We start from the raw sequence: 13,881 nt of genomic DNA, 5'->3' as shown, positions 1-13,881 counted from the left end.
ATGTTAAGTTTTTTTGCAGAGGTGAAAGTGGACATGACTACAGATGTCCACACGAACTCTGGTGATGATTGATCACTGTTTTGGGGCATTAAACTACGTTAAGTTGTGTTTTTTATTAAGCGCTTTAGAATGTCCCTCTTCTTCTGCTGCTGTCAGACTTAAACAGCGTAAGATCTTCCTACCATTGACTTGAGAGTGCTGTGAGTTTCATGTAGGGCTGATGTACATTGACCTTACAACAAAATAATTCATGAAGTGGCTGTAGGTCTGACGTAGGAAGGTCTCAAGGCACCCTTACGAAGACCGTGACAACTGTATATGGTGGTTGTATGGCTCAAAATCCCGTCATTTTCTCACGTCGGCCTCAAGTTGCTCTTGCATTTTGAACGGCAGCAGTACTGACTTTGTAAGACGGCCGTAAGAAACTACTGCTCCCTCCACGAATGTCTATGAATGCCTACGAACTCCAGAACTCGTACGAACCGGGAGATTCATACAAACCCATCGTTTGTAAGAAGCTTTGTGACTGAGGCTTAAAGGACCACAGCAATCGCAGTGGATCCGACCGCTGAACAAACAAATGGTATGTATATCACAGAAATATTCACTATTTAGTTTGTTATATGCTGTAACAGTAATCAGCAGCACATCAGTGGTTTAGTTAGCCAAAAGTAAGGTTATCCTAATGCTAATGCCAACTGGTCAACAGTCTGACACTCAACCTACATCATGGACAGAGAACTGGACGTATTCATGTTGTCACCGTGAGTGGAACACTGATTTATTGTTTATGTACTGAGATTTCCAGCTGAAATCGACCAGACAGACTCACCATATTTTTCTGAGCCTGCCCTGGTCCATCATCTTCTGCCCTTTACAACTGCCCAGGCAAGACATTTCACATGTCACATCGTACTGGTAGGAATCTTTCATCATGTGTTCTAGTATTCATTTTTGCATTTTTATCACTTTTCATGTAGGAAAGCGAAAAAGGAAACAGGACCATGGAGTTCCAGACTGGCTGTCTTGGACAAGCTGGTCCAGACACTGGTCCAGAAGCTCAAACCTTTCACAGATGTTTATTTCCCTTTTAATCTCAAGGCACCTTGTTTTTTTTGGCCTTCTGTTTTGTTTCAATTTTCTAACAAAAAATAAATAAATTTTAGCCTAATATTGCCTGTTCATTTACAAGGCATCAAAATATAAGTAGAATATAAGGACTTTTTTAAGTAATATGCAGTTGAATTAAATGCAAGCATTTGAGTAAATCTGTATGACTTTAGGGTTGAACCTGGACTATATCTATAAAACAATAGAAATGAAAAAGCACCATCCATCATATTTAAAGTTGGATGTGATTTAGTCTGACTGAGAAACTGAAAATACATGTTCTACCATTTTTAAATATAAATTAAAGATATGTAATGAAGGTTAACTTCATTTAAAATGTATTCCAGATGGATTAAGTGATTCAACAACCAGCAAAACATTAAACCCAAACCATCCACTTAAATTACTGTGTAATTGTAGTATGCTAGAGCTTAGTTTCTGAATCCTCATTAACTGTACTGCAGTTTCTTTTACCACTCCCCTATACATCATGAGCCTGATTTGAATAAATTATCCTGAACTTTGAGTGTGATGGAAATGCAAAGCACACAGATGATCAGGAACTTTTTTACCTGGTAAGAAAAGTTCTTTTTTGTTCTATAAAAGTTATATTTTGATGGAAAAGGGCCTATTGATGAGCATGCACAGTACTTATTAATGGATATTTATAAACATACTGGCTAACTTACAACTGCGGTTGGGAAATGTTTAACAACTCTCATGATCCCAAGATTTACTTTTTTTAGTTTTGGGAGATCCCAAGCTTTAGAAAATGACATTGTAAGATGAAGTGTGTCTGAAGCTCTCTTTGATAGTGTCTTGTAAGTGGAGGAGAGGAGCATGATGTTGTTTAAGACTTTAGACATAATGTAAGGGCATCTGAGGCCTACATGGTGTACAGTGTTCAAAGATCAATAAGCTCTCCTATTGCGACTGTACTTTTTTTTTTTTTTTTTGGTACAATAAGTCAGTAACAGTAATTAGCAGTTGAGGAGGCTGGTTTTGAAAGACAGGACCCTGCTAACACATGCCGTTAAAATATAACATTTATGATGACTTTATTTACTTGTAAAAAGTATAGAGTTACTTATTTATTTTCACTTGCTGCTGAGCCTGGGAGTTTCAAGATTTAGTTTTGTTAAATGAAAAATAATCAGTTGTGTTGTTGTTTGTATGATTCAAATTTTTCACACCTAAATTTTCATTTTGCTCCTGGAGGATTCTGTTGGGTTTCAGTAAATTGGCTTGAGAGTCTGGTTTCGACCACCTCTATATGTAAAGTGTCATGAGTAGTGGTGGGCAGCGATTAAAATTTTTAATCGCGATTAATCGCATGGATTTCTGCAATTAATCGCATAGTTGTTGGGGGGGGGGGGGGGGGCGCGTCAACAGCATGTATTGCCTTTCAGTGATATTCCAGACTGGAAGTATTCCGGTGATAAAAAAATAATTGCACGTCAGTGCTTCCAAACAACTGTGTCCTTCTCCCCCCCACCATCTGAAGACATTTAAAATAAAAATGTCCATGTAAAAGACCACTACTTTTACACATGTTTATGTCCCCACCAGTGTATTTACAGATGTGAGTGATTGACAGGAGTCTTAAGCCCACTAATAAGTACTGATACTAATAAGCCCAATAATATGTGATGTTCAGTTGTTCAAAGCAAGCAAAAGGGGCCCTGAAGTGGTCAGAATAAGTGTCACTAACGTATGTTTTGTCCTTTCGGTGTTACAGTAGTCAGTTCGGACATAGAACTAACAGACATGTTTCTTTCACTCTGTTTGTATGGCCCCAAAAACGTTTGCCTGTGAGTATTTTATGTTCAGTTGTTGTAAGAATGAATAGTATCAAATATCTCTGATGTGAACCTTTGTTGCTGAATAAAAAGACGTTGTAAATCTTAAATTAAGCTGTAAATGCTAATCGTTAGCGTGTTTATGGATTTTCCCATTCAAGTTAGCATCGAGATAAAATGACTGCTAATACAACATTCACATCATAAAGGAGTAAAGGTTAGTTAAAAGGCTGGCATATTATATTTAAACATAACCAATGAATTTAAATAAACTTAACATGAGCCTGCATAAAGAATTAACAACCCATCTCCGACTGCTAGCTTAAACGAATTAGCTTAAACAAGTTAATAACACATTGTAATAAACACATCCAAAATAACGTCATAAACATGTGAAATTATTTAGCAAGCAACAGAATGATTGACACATACAGGCGTTGAACTGTAGGAGTTACACACAGTTTGATTCAGTATTACTTGTAAAGTTTGCTCTTTTCTCCTCTCAGCCGGCACGTACACACAGCACCGGTGTGTGGACCGGCAAAATAAAAGCATGAGTTTCAAAATAAGAGTCCATATGTATAAATCAACTAAGACTTGCTTGAAAGGCAGAACAATAATAAAACGGCGTTAACATGAGATAAAAAATTGTCGGCGTTATTTAATGAATGCGTTAACGCGGTAATAACGTGTTAACTTGCCCAGCCCTAGTCATGAGATAATTTTTGTTATGATTTGGCGCTACATAGATAAAATTTGATTGATTGAGTAAATGAATATCAGCTCCAAATGTCACTTATCGGCCTTCACTATTACTAATAATCGGTATCGGCCCTGAAAAATACCATATCAGTGGACCTCTACTTTTGATCTCCTACTTTTAAGTACTTTGTAACTGGTGTCTGTGAAAGGTGCTATAGATGTGACCTTTCACAAGTTCACTTCAAAGTTTTTTCCTTGACATTTTAAGGAAGCAAGGCTATTATAGCACCATTCCATCCAAAGAAATACTCACTCCTCCTTCTGACCCAGCCAGTGCGAGCCCCCTATCTGCCAGCCTGTGTGTCAGAGACAGACAAAACATATCAATGATTCACCCATACAACAGAGCTGAGTGAAAGATGAGTACAAGAACAGATGTGAGTTCTGAGTTTTTACCTCCTGAGGACCTGAGCTTCCTCCCTTGTCACCACACTGTCTGTGATGGCACGACCACACTTCTGAGGAGTACAGCCTAAAAAAATAATATATAATTTTAACGCGTTGTTTTCTAGTTCTGGTGGCTTTGGGCCCAAGAAACAAGGAGAAAAGAGCCGACGGAAACAAAATGCAAGGTTTGAAGACTTGTGTTAAACCACTTTCCCCCAGATTCTTGGTGGTTTTCAGATTCAGTCTCCCTTTGGGTTACTTCTTTAGACCAAATGAAATGTACAGTTTAAACTTTGCGCAAACCTCACATTGAATAAGATAAATTACGGTTCTACTTGCCAAGCGCTCTCGGTTCTGCCTGTTTCCCATTCCCTTCAAAGTGCTGTATGTAAGAATTATGTTCCAAGTAATCATAAAATGGCCCTGAATGTTGGTCATGATTCCTGACATTAAGGAATCATGTTCATTTCAAATACTGATATCACTGACAGTAGTAGTCCAGCCAGAATATTTGCATTTGAAAAGCTAAGTGTCAGCCCCTACATAATGTTTGTGTTGTCAATTTGTGTTTTGGTCTGATGCCCCATCCATCACCTATCTCCCAATCACCAAGTCAGTAGCGTTTCAGCCAGTTCCCACTGAGCTGCAGCTGGAACATTTCTGATCATTAATGTCTGATGTTACTACACCTAAAAGGCCTCTTATTATTCCCAAATATGTCGTGATAAAGTGAGAAACAAAACAAGGATATGTATAGGAGATGCTTTTGGAACATGGAGACGGCTGAAAGTGGAGAATAATTTGAAGACCAACGCTGGCTCTCCTGTGGCCTCCCCCGGCTCTCAGTGGCTCTTACTGGGTGGTGAGACTGCGGGCCCGAGCGCGGTGTCTTCTCCTGGGTGAAGAGACCGCAGTACGGCCCCAGGAGAAAACACCGCAGTCCGGTCCCAGAAGAAGAGACCATGGCCCGGGTGAAGAGACTGGACCTGGTATAAGTACCAGTGTAGGACTCTTGTCTGCCATGGTAGCTTCTTGTAGTAGACGCTCATGCTGGATCTGGCAACTCCTAGTCTGGGGGGAGGGGGAGAGGATACCACGCTCTACAGTATTTTGAATGTGGTTGCAGCACCAGTTTTGGTTTTCGAGATATGCCAGTTTCAATTTTTCATTTTTTCAAAAAAGGCTGTGGCAGCCTAATTTCAAATTACTGTAACTCAGCAACCACTGAGCAAGCAATTTTCTGTAAAGGGGACACCATAAGGAATCTAAATCTAGTATTGTTTTGTACATTTGGGTACGTCTGAGGTGGATGACCTGTGATTTATAGTTTGACCTGAAACTGACACTGTGGGACACGCCCGACCTCTGACACCATTATGAAAAATGTAGCCCTATGTGTCAACTACAGCATCTAAAAAAAATTGGAGGGGTTTTCTTTTTTATACTTGAGAAAATGGGGATAGAATATAGGCCTACCTCAAGACTGAGGTTCGTGCAGTTATGAGGTTTGCACAGCTGCCTGCAGCAGCAGCAGCAGCACAAGCCTCCGTTTCCCACAATGCACGTTGTGACAAAAAAATTCCGAGGATGCCCGAGTTACCTTCTGGCTCAGAATGTAAATACACGAGTTTGTGTAGGTGGATGGCAGTTCGAAATTGTTCACCATAATGCAAGAGATTCAGGTGAGTAATCACAGAAAGACTTACAGATTTGTGATACTTAGGCTATGACTGAGGTTTTACAGATTTGATGAAAAATTTGTCACGAAAGTCTCCAGCACCTTTAAGGTATCAGTGTGATTGACATTTGATCAATTGTGCAGGTCTAGAAGTAGCTTTTCATACAGAACAGCAGGATTGTGACATCAGTTGGATTCAAACACAGTGAATGTGGCAGCAGGTGTGGATTAATCCTTTAAGTGCCAAAGTCACAATATTGTGACATAACTTAATGAAACAGACAGCTTCAAAAGAGCTAAACAAGACTAGACTTTGTTACCTGTGACATTCACAGGTTTAACTTCTGCTTTACAATTATGCTTCAGTCCTGAAAACAGTGGTCATTCACAAAACTAAAAACCAACTGGAAACATTGCAAAAGTCACAGCACACTTTATCATTCATCTCCAGTGTTATCAATTGAAGTGGTTGTGACCTTCCATAGCATTTTATTTACAGTTTTACTCTCTGCTAAAGTTGACAGAAACTCAAAATAAAGGTGAGTTTTCCACCTTGTTTTGTTTTGTGAGCAACAAACTCTACATTCATGTATAACTACTATAAATCAAAGCAAATTCTGACACTCAATATTACCAATGAGACCTTCCTTATTCCCTCCTTTTCATGTTAAAAGAGCAGAATGTCTGGCAGTGTTTCGCCTAATGCAATGCTGTGCCAAGAGAAGGTCTCACCTGGATAACGTTTGTAGTTCTCATAGTCTGTGGAACATAGGACAGCGTAGATTCTTGGGTGAGGTGAGACCACCTCACCCTGGCCAACCAGCGTTTCTGTGATGTCGCTGTCCTGAGAAGCTACATACATCCATGTGGTGATGCAGCCCACTGACAGAACAACCAGCAACAGAGTAACAAAGCCCCGAGACCCCCTCCATGCAGATGCATGCCTCAATGCGTTCCCTCTAAAGAAGACAAAAACATTTAAAAGAGCAATAAAAACTAGAGCTGCAACCAATTAATCAGTGCTTGATGAGAATGCAAAAATTCACGATTTGATTAATCAACTCAAATTGATTGAAGGGAAATATTCTATTGCTGTATTGAAGCTTCTTTGTGCATCAAAATAAGTGTCCGTGTGAAACACAACAGTGGAACCAATGTTTAACAGCAGAGAAATGAAGGAAACATTCAGGAGAATTGTGGTTGAATGTTTTTTTTGGATCACTTTGAGTCGATTAATCGGTTGCAGCTCTAATACAAACACTTACAATAAGAAGTCAAATCAGTGATAAAAATCACAAGGAAAGAAGACAAACTTCATGGGGCAGGACACAAGTCAAAAAACCAAGACTGAGATAATTAAACAACCTCCGTGTGGCATACCACAAATGTTTGATAGAAGTGTGTTAATATCAAATGTTTATGATTAAAAAAAAAATTCATTCATACTTGTGTTTATATCTCTGCCCACCATATGGCACTTCTGTGCATTTAAGAAAACAAGAGTAAAGCAAGATGCTGCTAGTTGTATGAGGTAAACAGGTGTTTTGACCATATAAATCTGGGGTCTCAAACATAAGGGTTTCAATAATTTTCAGAGTAGATGGTCATTTGTTAAAAGTAGGTGGCTCTTCCCAGATGGCAGGAGTCTGGGGGCCTGTGGGGTCCAGGGCTTTGCCAGGGGTCAACGGGTATATGGGGGGGCGAAGCTGAAGCCTCCCTATGCCACATTCAAGCAAAATGACTGTTTTACATACCTCATTTTACCTAACTTTATGACCAATTTTAAAGCTGAAAAGAGCTCTATGCTTGTATTGCAAAGGGCAAAGTGTAGACCTCATAACTGGTAAAGACTAAAGAAAAAGAGTGACCTTGCTCCAAACTACATCTAGTGATCTCCATTTATATTATTCTTTGTTCATGTATTATTCATATATATTTGTACATTTTATATTTGTTGAAGGTCAAATCAACTTTAAAATGATAGTCATTTGATAAAAAGACATATGCTCCTCAATCTTGTATAAGTCTGATGGTCAAATTAATTCAGACTGGGAGATCTGATCACCAAATGGGCCCTGGAAGATTGGAGAGAAGTCTGTTGCAACTGAAAATGTAAAAATATGCCAATAACTACTACTCCAGATATATAGGTTTAATACTAGCTGGTTTTGGATTTTTGCCAGTCCATGTATAAATTTGCAATGAAGTTTCCTGAAGCTTGGAGCGTCATTTGATTTCCATGGACACCTCAGCATTAGTCTCCTATGCAGCCAAACGGTGGCGCTACTGCAGCGGTTGCATTCACTGGGTTCATTTACTAATTTTATTCAGTTAAGAGTGACTAAATACGGCACATTATGAAAATTTAGCTCCTGATAAATATTTATTTTGAGCACCACTGGTTGTTTTATAACTTGGCACATACACATTCTCCCCCATTTTCCTTGCGCGAGATCTTGTCTATGAAGGTCTCTTCATACCTTGATCTCTGCCCCCGCTCGTGTGCAAGGCACCAGTTTTAGTCGAATGACGGATATATTCCGAGGCAAATGAAAACTACAATTATAAAGAAGATCTTATATAGGACACACACTGACAACATTCATTTCAAATAAAACGATTAGAAATAATATAATTGTCTGTTTGCTTTTCAAATGTTGTAAAACTCAGGGAGCTACATTGCGGCGCGATATTGGTGATGTGGTGGTGTAAATGTATACAAACAATAGCACGTGCCACACAGTTTATGCATGTGTTGGGTAAATGTCCCGGGTCCCAGGTGATGTCAAGGTGCATGTGCTCAGCCATGTTTGTATACAGCGGATGCCCCAGCAATCCAGGTCAAACCTCGCTGTAGTTCCGTGTCGTCTGCACAGGGGATTGCAGAGTTACACTCACTGGCTCAATAGACCTTTGACCCTGTACGGAGGTTGACATTTCCCTGTGTGAACGAATAGTGATATACCCAGCAGGGGTCATGAGCAGTGTTGGGCAAATTACTTTTTAAAAGTACTTAATTATAGTTACTTTCCAAAAAAAGTAATTGAATTAGGAATGTAATTACTCTTTCATAAATTTAATTAGTTACCAGGGAAAGTAATTATTGTGTTACTTTTTTGAAAAACCTTTTGAGCGTGTTTCACGGGCCAGTTGCATAGAGTAGAACAGCAGACAGGTACCTCATAACATGACTGGGGTGAGGCTGGGGTCCACCAGGGCCCGGCTGGGGTCCACCACATAAGTGCATATCTGCATTTATAGGAAGATGCTCCTCCAGTAATCCCATATCTGCACTTTTTTCAGTCGCTCCTCCCTGATACGGCGGTAAATGTCTCCAGTCCAGTCAATCGGACTCACTGATAACTCCTCCCCTAAATTAGCTGCACACATAGCTGCGTTCAAGTGAATTAGGCCATAAGGTGAACCATGAAAAGTTGCTAGAAAATGATTTTCATTCCCGTGTCTGGGCACTACTTTTTAAATGCATTTTTGTTTAGACTGTACCCTCATGGACTTTGGGTTAAAAGTTCTCCGCAATATATCCTGCAGTTTTTTGTCACAAGCCATAAATCTATATGAATATAAAATTAAAAAACGAAAATTCTGTGATGCTAGATTCACTTGTTTTATTTATCAACATTCATTTTAGCTACACAAAAACTCTCACAAATTGATATTTATACATATTAACATTTTAGACAAGTCTTGATGAATTATTACAATGCAATGTGAATTTAGACCGTGAAATCTTGGAAATTTGTGGGAAAAAACTTCTACTGATTTCACATATTACACATGGTGAATTTTGCCGCACACAAACACACATGCATCAGTGTAACAGCATTGCTTGACATTTACAGTGTTTACAGTGGCAGGGTTTCTTTTCTTCTTTTAACAATGATGCATTTGTCATGTAACAATACATGTTTTTTAATAGATCTCGGTCTGTTTTTTTACACAGTACACTGTAAACTTTTATTTTTGTTCAATGGATGCTTTTTTTAGAGGATATTTTATGGTTCTATAACATGTCTAATTATCACCATCACTGTCAGAAACATCATCCCATGTAGCTATATCTTCTGTTTCCTTCTGAACATTCACACAGTGCTGACACCTACACAAATCAGTGCAAGACAGTCTTGCTGACATACAGGAACACCTGTCTGTATCACATTTGTCTTGCTTGCAAGTGCAGTGGACGAACTGCAAAACACTTAATAGAGGAGCAGGATTTTTAGTCATCCAGGTCACTGTTAACTCCCCATCCTCAATGTGCCATCCACTACCAATGGGTGAGGGTGCACACATAATACCTTTCAGACAATGTCTCATTATTGCTGTTTGGTAGTTTGCCCTTTTGCAGTGTTGGTGTAGAGCATCACATGTTGGAGGTATGGATAGGGCAAACTACCAAGGAGCAATAATGACACATTGTCAGTAAGACTCTGGGTGGCCATAGCTCAGATGGTAGAGCAGGTCATCCAATAACCGAAGGGTCGGCGGTTCGAATCCCGCTCTGTCCTAGTCAGTCCATTGTGTTCTTGGGCAAGACACTTCACCCAGTGCCACTCTGGTGTATGAATGTTTGGTGGTGGTGGTTCACAACAATAATAATTCTTTGCCTGATGATCTGCTCACAGAAGAGAAGATGTTGTAGCTGACATTGAAGGCAGCTCATTGCTGAAACACACACACACCTAGTTTCACAAAGCTGAAAGCAGCATTGTGTGTGAGAGAGAGAATGAGTTATGATCAGTAATAGTAGTAGCAGTAGCAGTAATAATAGTAGTAATAGCAGTAGACAATAGAATAAACTTACATACTTACTTATATACAGTGTTTGTGTAAGAGTGTGTGAGAGACAGATTTTTTTTTTTTTTTTTTTTTTTTTTTTTACACACCTGCTGATAACGTCTGTGCCAGTGAAAGATGATCCTTTGTGCATTTGCCAGACACAGTGATGTATTTATCCACTTTTTTTACATATTATGCACAGGGCAGGCAGAACAGGACCAGATGAAACAGTAGGTAGACCCATCCTGAACCGTCATTTCTTCCTTGGACTTTCACTTGTTGATCCTGCGGTTCTGCCGGCATCCCCTGTTTGCACAGACTCGCCTCCCTGTGATTCATTGACATCTGAATTCTCTCTTTTATGTTTCTCCGTGGAATCCAATCGCTTTTTTAATCAATGAATCGTCTGTAGCATGTTGCATGAAACCCAGCATCTTCTGGAACATTGTCAAAGTCAGTAGTGATAGTGTTTATTAGTTTCAGTTATAGTCCTGCTCTCACCACTCAAATAAAGCCAGCGTTCGACACAGTTTCTTAACGTTTCCCATCGGTTGGCTGAAAAATCCAGTATTTTTTCTTTTTTTACGAATATGAGGTGCATATTCCATATTTTTGCTGGCTTTTTAAAACTTTGCATTGTATTTTCCTCCTCCGAACTACAGGAAGCTCGCTTCCTGGTCGCAGCTATCTTGGATGTTTTGCGCTTTCTTATTGGACCAGCAGGTTACACGTGACTGAAACCGCAGCACACATGATAACAATAGCACTGCGCGAATAAAGTGAAGTAGGACCGACTTCAAACACTGATTTTAAAAAAAACTGCAGGATTGCAAATGGAGAACTTTTGACATTTACCTCAGGAACAATATATCTTTGTAACTGAGTAAAAAGACTGTAGTGCCCCATATGTCGGAACGGGATGAAAGGATACGGCGTTCACCTTACGGCCTCAATGGGGTGTGCTGCGGACAGCTCAAACTCAGACATGTCATTAGTCGCTCAGGTGAAGGCAGCGTGGACACCTCAGACTCATGGGGCACACAGGTGAAGCATGAGGACATTGTGGGCAATTTGAATATAAGTACGGCTCGTAAACGAACGGCTCGCGACAAATCGGTTCTTATCGTTCACTGAAAAAGGCCTCGACTCGTCCACGAATGTCACACTTCTCGTGCCTGGCTGAGCGACCCAGGATGGATAACAGCTGTTAGATATCAGTGCATAGTAACGCACCACATTTCACTGCCGGTGTTCACTGGCGTTGTAACGTTTCAAACAGTAATTCATTAGATTACCCGTAACTGGAAAACAATAACGGTGTTAGTACCGCCGTTATTTTTGACGCCGTTATTCCCAACACTGGTCACTAGTAATAGTAATCTGGTGATAAAAGTAAAGCCCCACGATCCATACATACACACATTTATTTTTTTCACGATCAGGTGGGAGGTTTTTAATCTTGTGCTGGGCGGCAGAAAAGACCTGACCTGGGCTCCAGAGCAGAAAGTAGCCAGTAACACATATTAAAATAGCTGGCGAAAATTGCAGGCAGCCGGCAGTTATTGAAACCCCTGCAAACATATGGCCCGTGGGCCAAAACCAGCCAGTCAAAGGGTCAAATCTGGCCCTTGACATGAATTTGTGAAATGCAAAAATTACACAAAACATATTAGCAGTCAGGGGCATCAAAACCATTTTAGTTCAGGGGTCACGTAGAGAACAATGTGATCTTAAGTGGATCTAATTAGTAAAATACTATCATAATTACCTATTAATGATGACAACTCCAAACTTTTGTCTTTCTTTTAGTGTAAAACAAACAAATTACATGAAAATGTTTATATTTACAAACTATCCTTTCACAAAAAATGTGAAAAACCTGAACAAATATGAACAACCTGAAGTGCAAGTGTAATTTTAACAATATTCTGGCTGTTCCTAAATGTTTTGTGTAAGCCTATTTGTAGATCCACCGTGATCTGCAAGTTGTAGGCAACATGTAAATGTAACAGACATCATAATGTTAAAATTGCACTCTTTTCTCTTAAGAAACTTCAGGTTATTCATGTTATTCACATTTTTAAAGGATAATTAGTAGATGTAAACATTTTCATAATGTAATTTTACTTTTTCACTGTTAATATTTTACTAGTCCGGCCCACTTGAAATCATATTAGGCTGAATATGGCCCCTGAACTAAAATCAGTTCGACACCCCTTACGTAAACTTTTATGACATGCTTCTTTTCCGTGTGCAAAGGTCATTTGTTCTATTTGCAAGAAGGTGTTCTTTAATGCATCTTTAATGCATTTTAAAATTGGCTGAGCTGAACCAATATATAAATGGATTTTTATTTGAGAACAAAACTCAGCAGTTACTTCATGCAGCTGTCAACTACAACAGCACAACAGTAGCCCATCAATGACTTCATAACCTAGTTAGTCAATGTTTCCTCTATAGGGTTAGAAAATTCCCCTGCTTTGTAAGCTAAATAAACTGTGGCATTAGCTTGAAAGCCCATTGTTACAACTGACCTGTTTATGAGCTTCACTTTTTACATATATTTGGTTTTCAAAGGACAATAATGCCATAAATATACACTGCCTGCCAGAAAAATTATTTGAATCGACTTTAGCTTTGATTATGGCATGCATTCACTGTGGTATTGTTTAAATAAGCTTATGTCATGTTACAACATTTATTTCTCTCATTTTTTGGAAACGTGATATTGCTGAAACTAAGACCTGACAAACTGAGGCAATCCCAGATCATAACACTGCTCCCACAGGCTTACACTATAGGCCTAGGCAATGATGGGTAATCACTTCATCCGCCAATCTTCTCACCCTGAAATGCCCATCATTCTAGAACAGGGTCAGTCTGGACTCAGACCACATGATCTTTTGCCATTGAAACAGTCCAATCTTTATGCTGTCTATCAAACTGACTAAATGGATTAAAGAACTTGTTGGAGCTATAACACATTAATCACTGCAGTATTTATCCAATTGAAGGCTCTGAACTACTTGCTGGATTTAAATCCACGTAAGGACTGTATAATGATCTTACAGAATATGATCACTCGGAGAGCGCAGACCTCCGCCAAGGCTGATCAGTGGCCCCCCCCGTGGGCCCCCCCACCCCTGATCACCACCAAAATTTAATAATTTCTTCCTTATCCCATTTCCAACAAACCCTGAAAATTTCATCCAAATCTGTCCATAACTTTTTGAGTTATGTTGCACACTAACGGACAGACAAACGTGGCCCCCCCCGTGGGCCCCCCCACCCCCGATCACCACCAAAATTTAATCATTTCTTCCTTATCCCATTTCCAACAAACCCTGA

The 13,881-nt window shown here is 39.5% G+C and overlaps 1 protein-coding gene across 2 annotated transcripts in view; it reads right to left on the bottom strand.

Annotated features, from left to right (window-relative positions):
- The window catches only part of ogfod3 (2-oxoglutarate and iron dependent oxygenase domain containing 3), a 172,467-nt gene that overhangs the window by 85,901 nt on the left and 72,685 nt on the right, over positions 1 to 13,881 (bottom strand). For both annotated transcript variants that reach the window (XM_030121584.1, XM_030121583.1), the window contains exons 2-4: positions 6,469 to 6,695; positions 4,068 to 4,143; positions 3,925 to 3,967 (exon numbers count right to left, since the gene is read on the bottom strand). In XM_030121584.1, the coding sequence (XP_029977444.1) occupies positions 3,925 to 3,967; positions 4,068 to 4,143; positions 6,469 to 6,695 (346 nt within the window). The remainder of the gene's footprint in view (positions 1 to 3,924; positions 3,968 to 4,067; positions 4,144 to 6,468; positions 6,696 to 13,881) is intronic.

This window comes from Sphaeramia orbicularis, chromosome 19, assembly GCF_902148855.1.
Source record: "Sphaeramia orbicularis chromosome 19, fSphaOr1.1, whole genome shotgun sequence".
In the NCBI taxonomy this organism is placed as follows: domain Eukaryota; kingdom Metazoa; phylum Chordata; class Actinopteri; order Kurtiformes; family Apogonidae; genus Sphaeramia; species Sphaeramia orbicularis.
The sequence above is the reverse complement of the archived record's forward strand: the minus strand, read 5'-3'. Positions and strand labels throughout refer to the sequence as shown.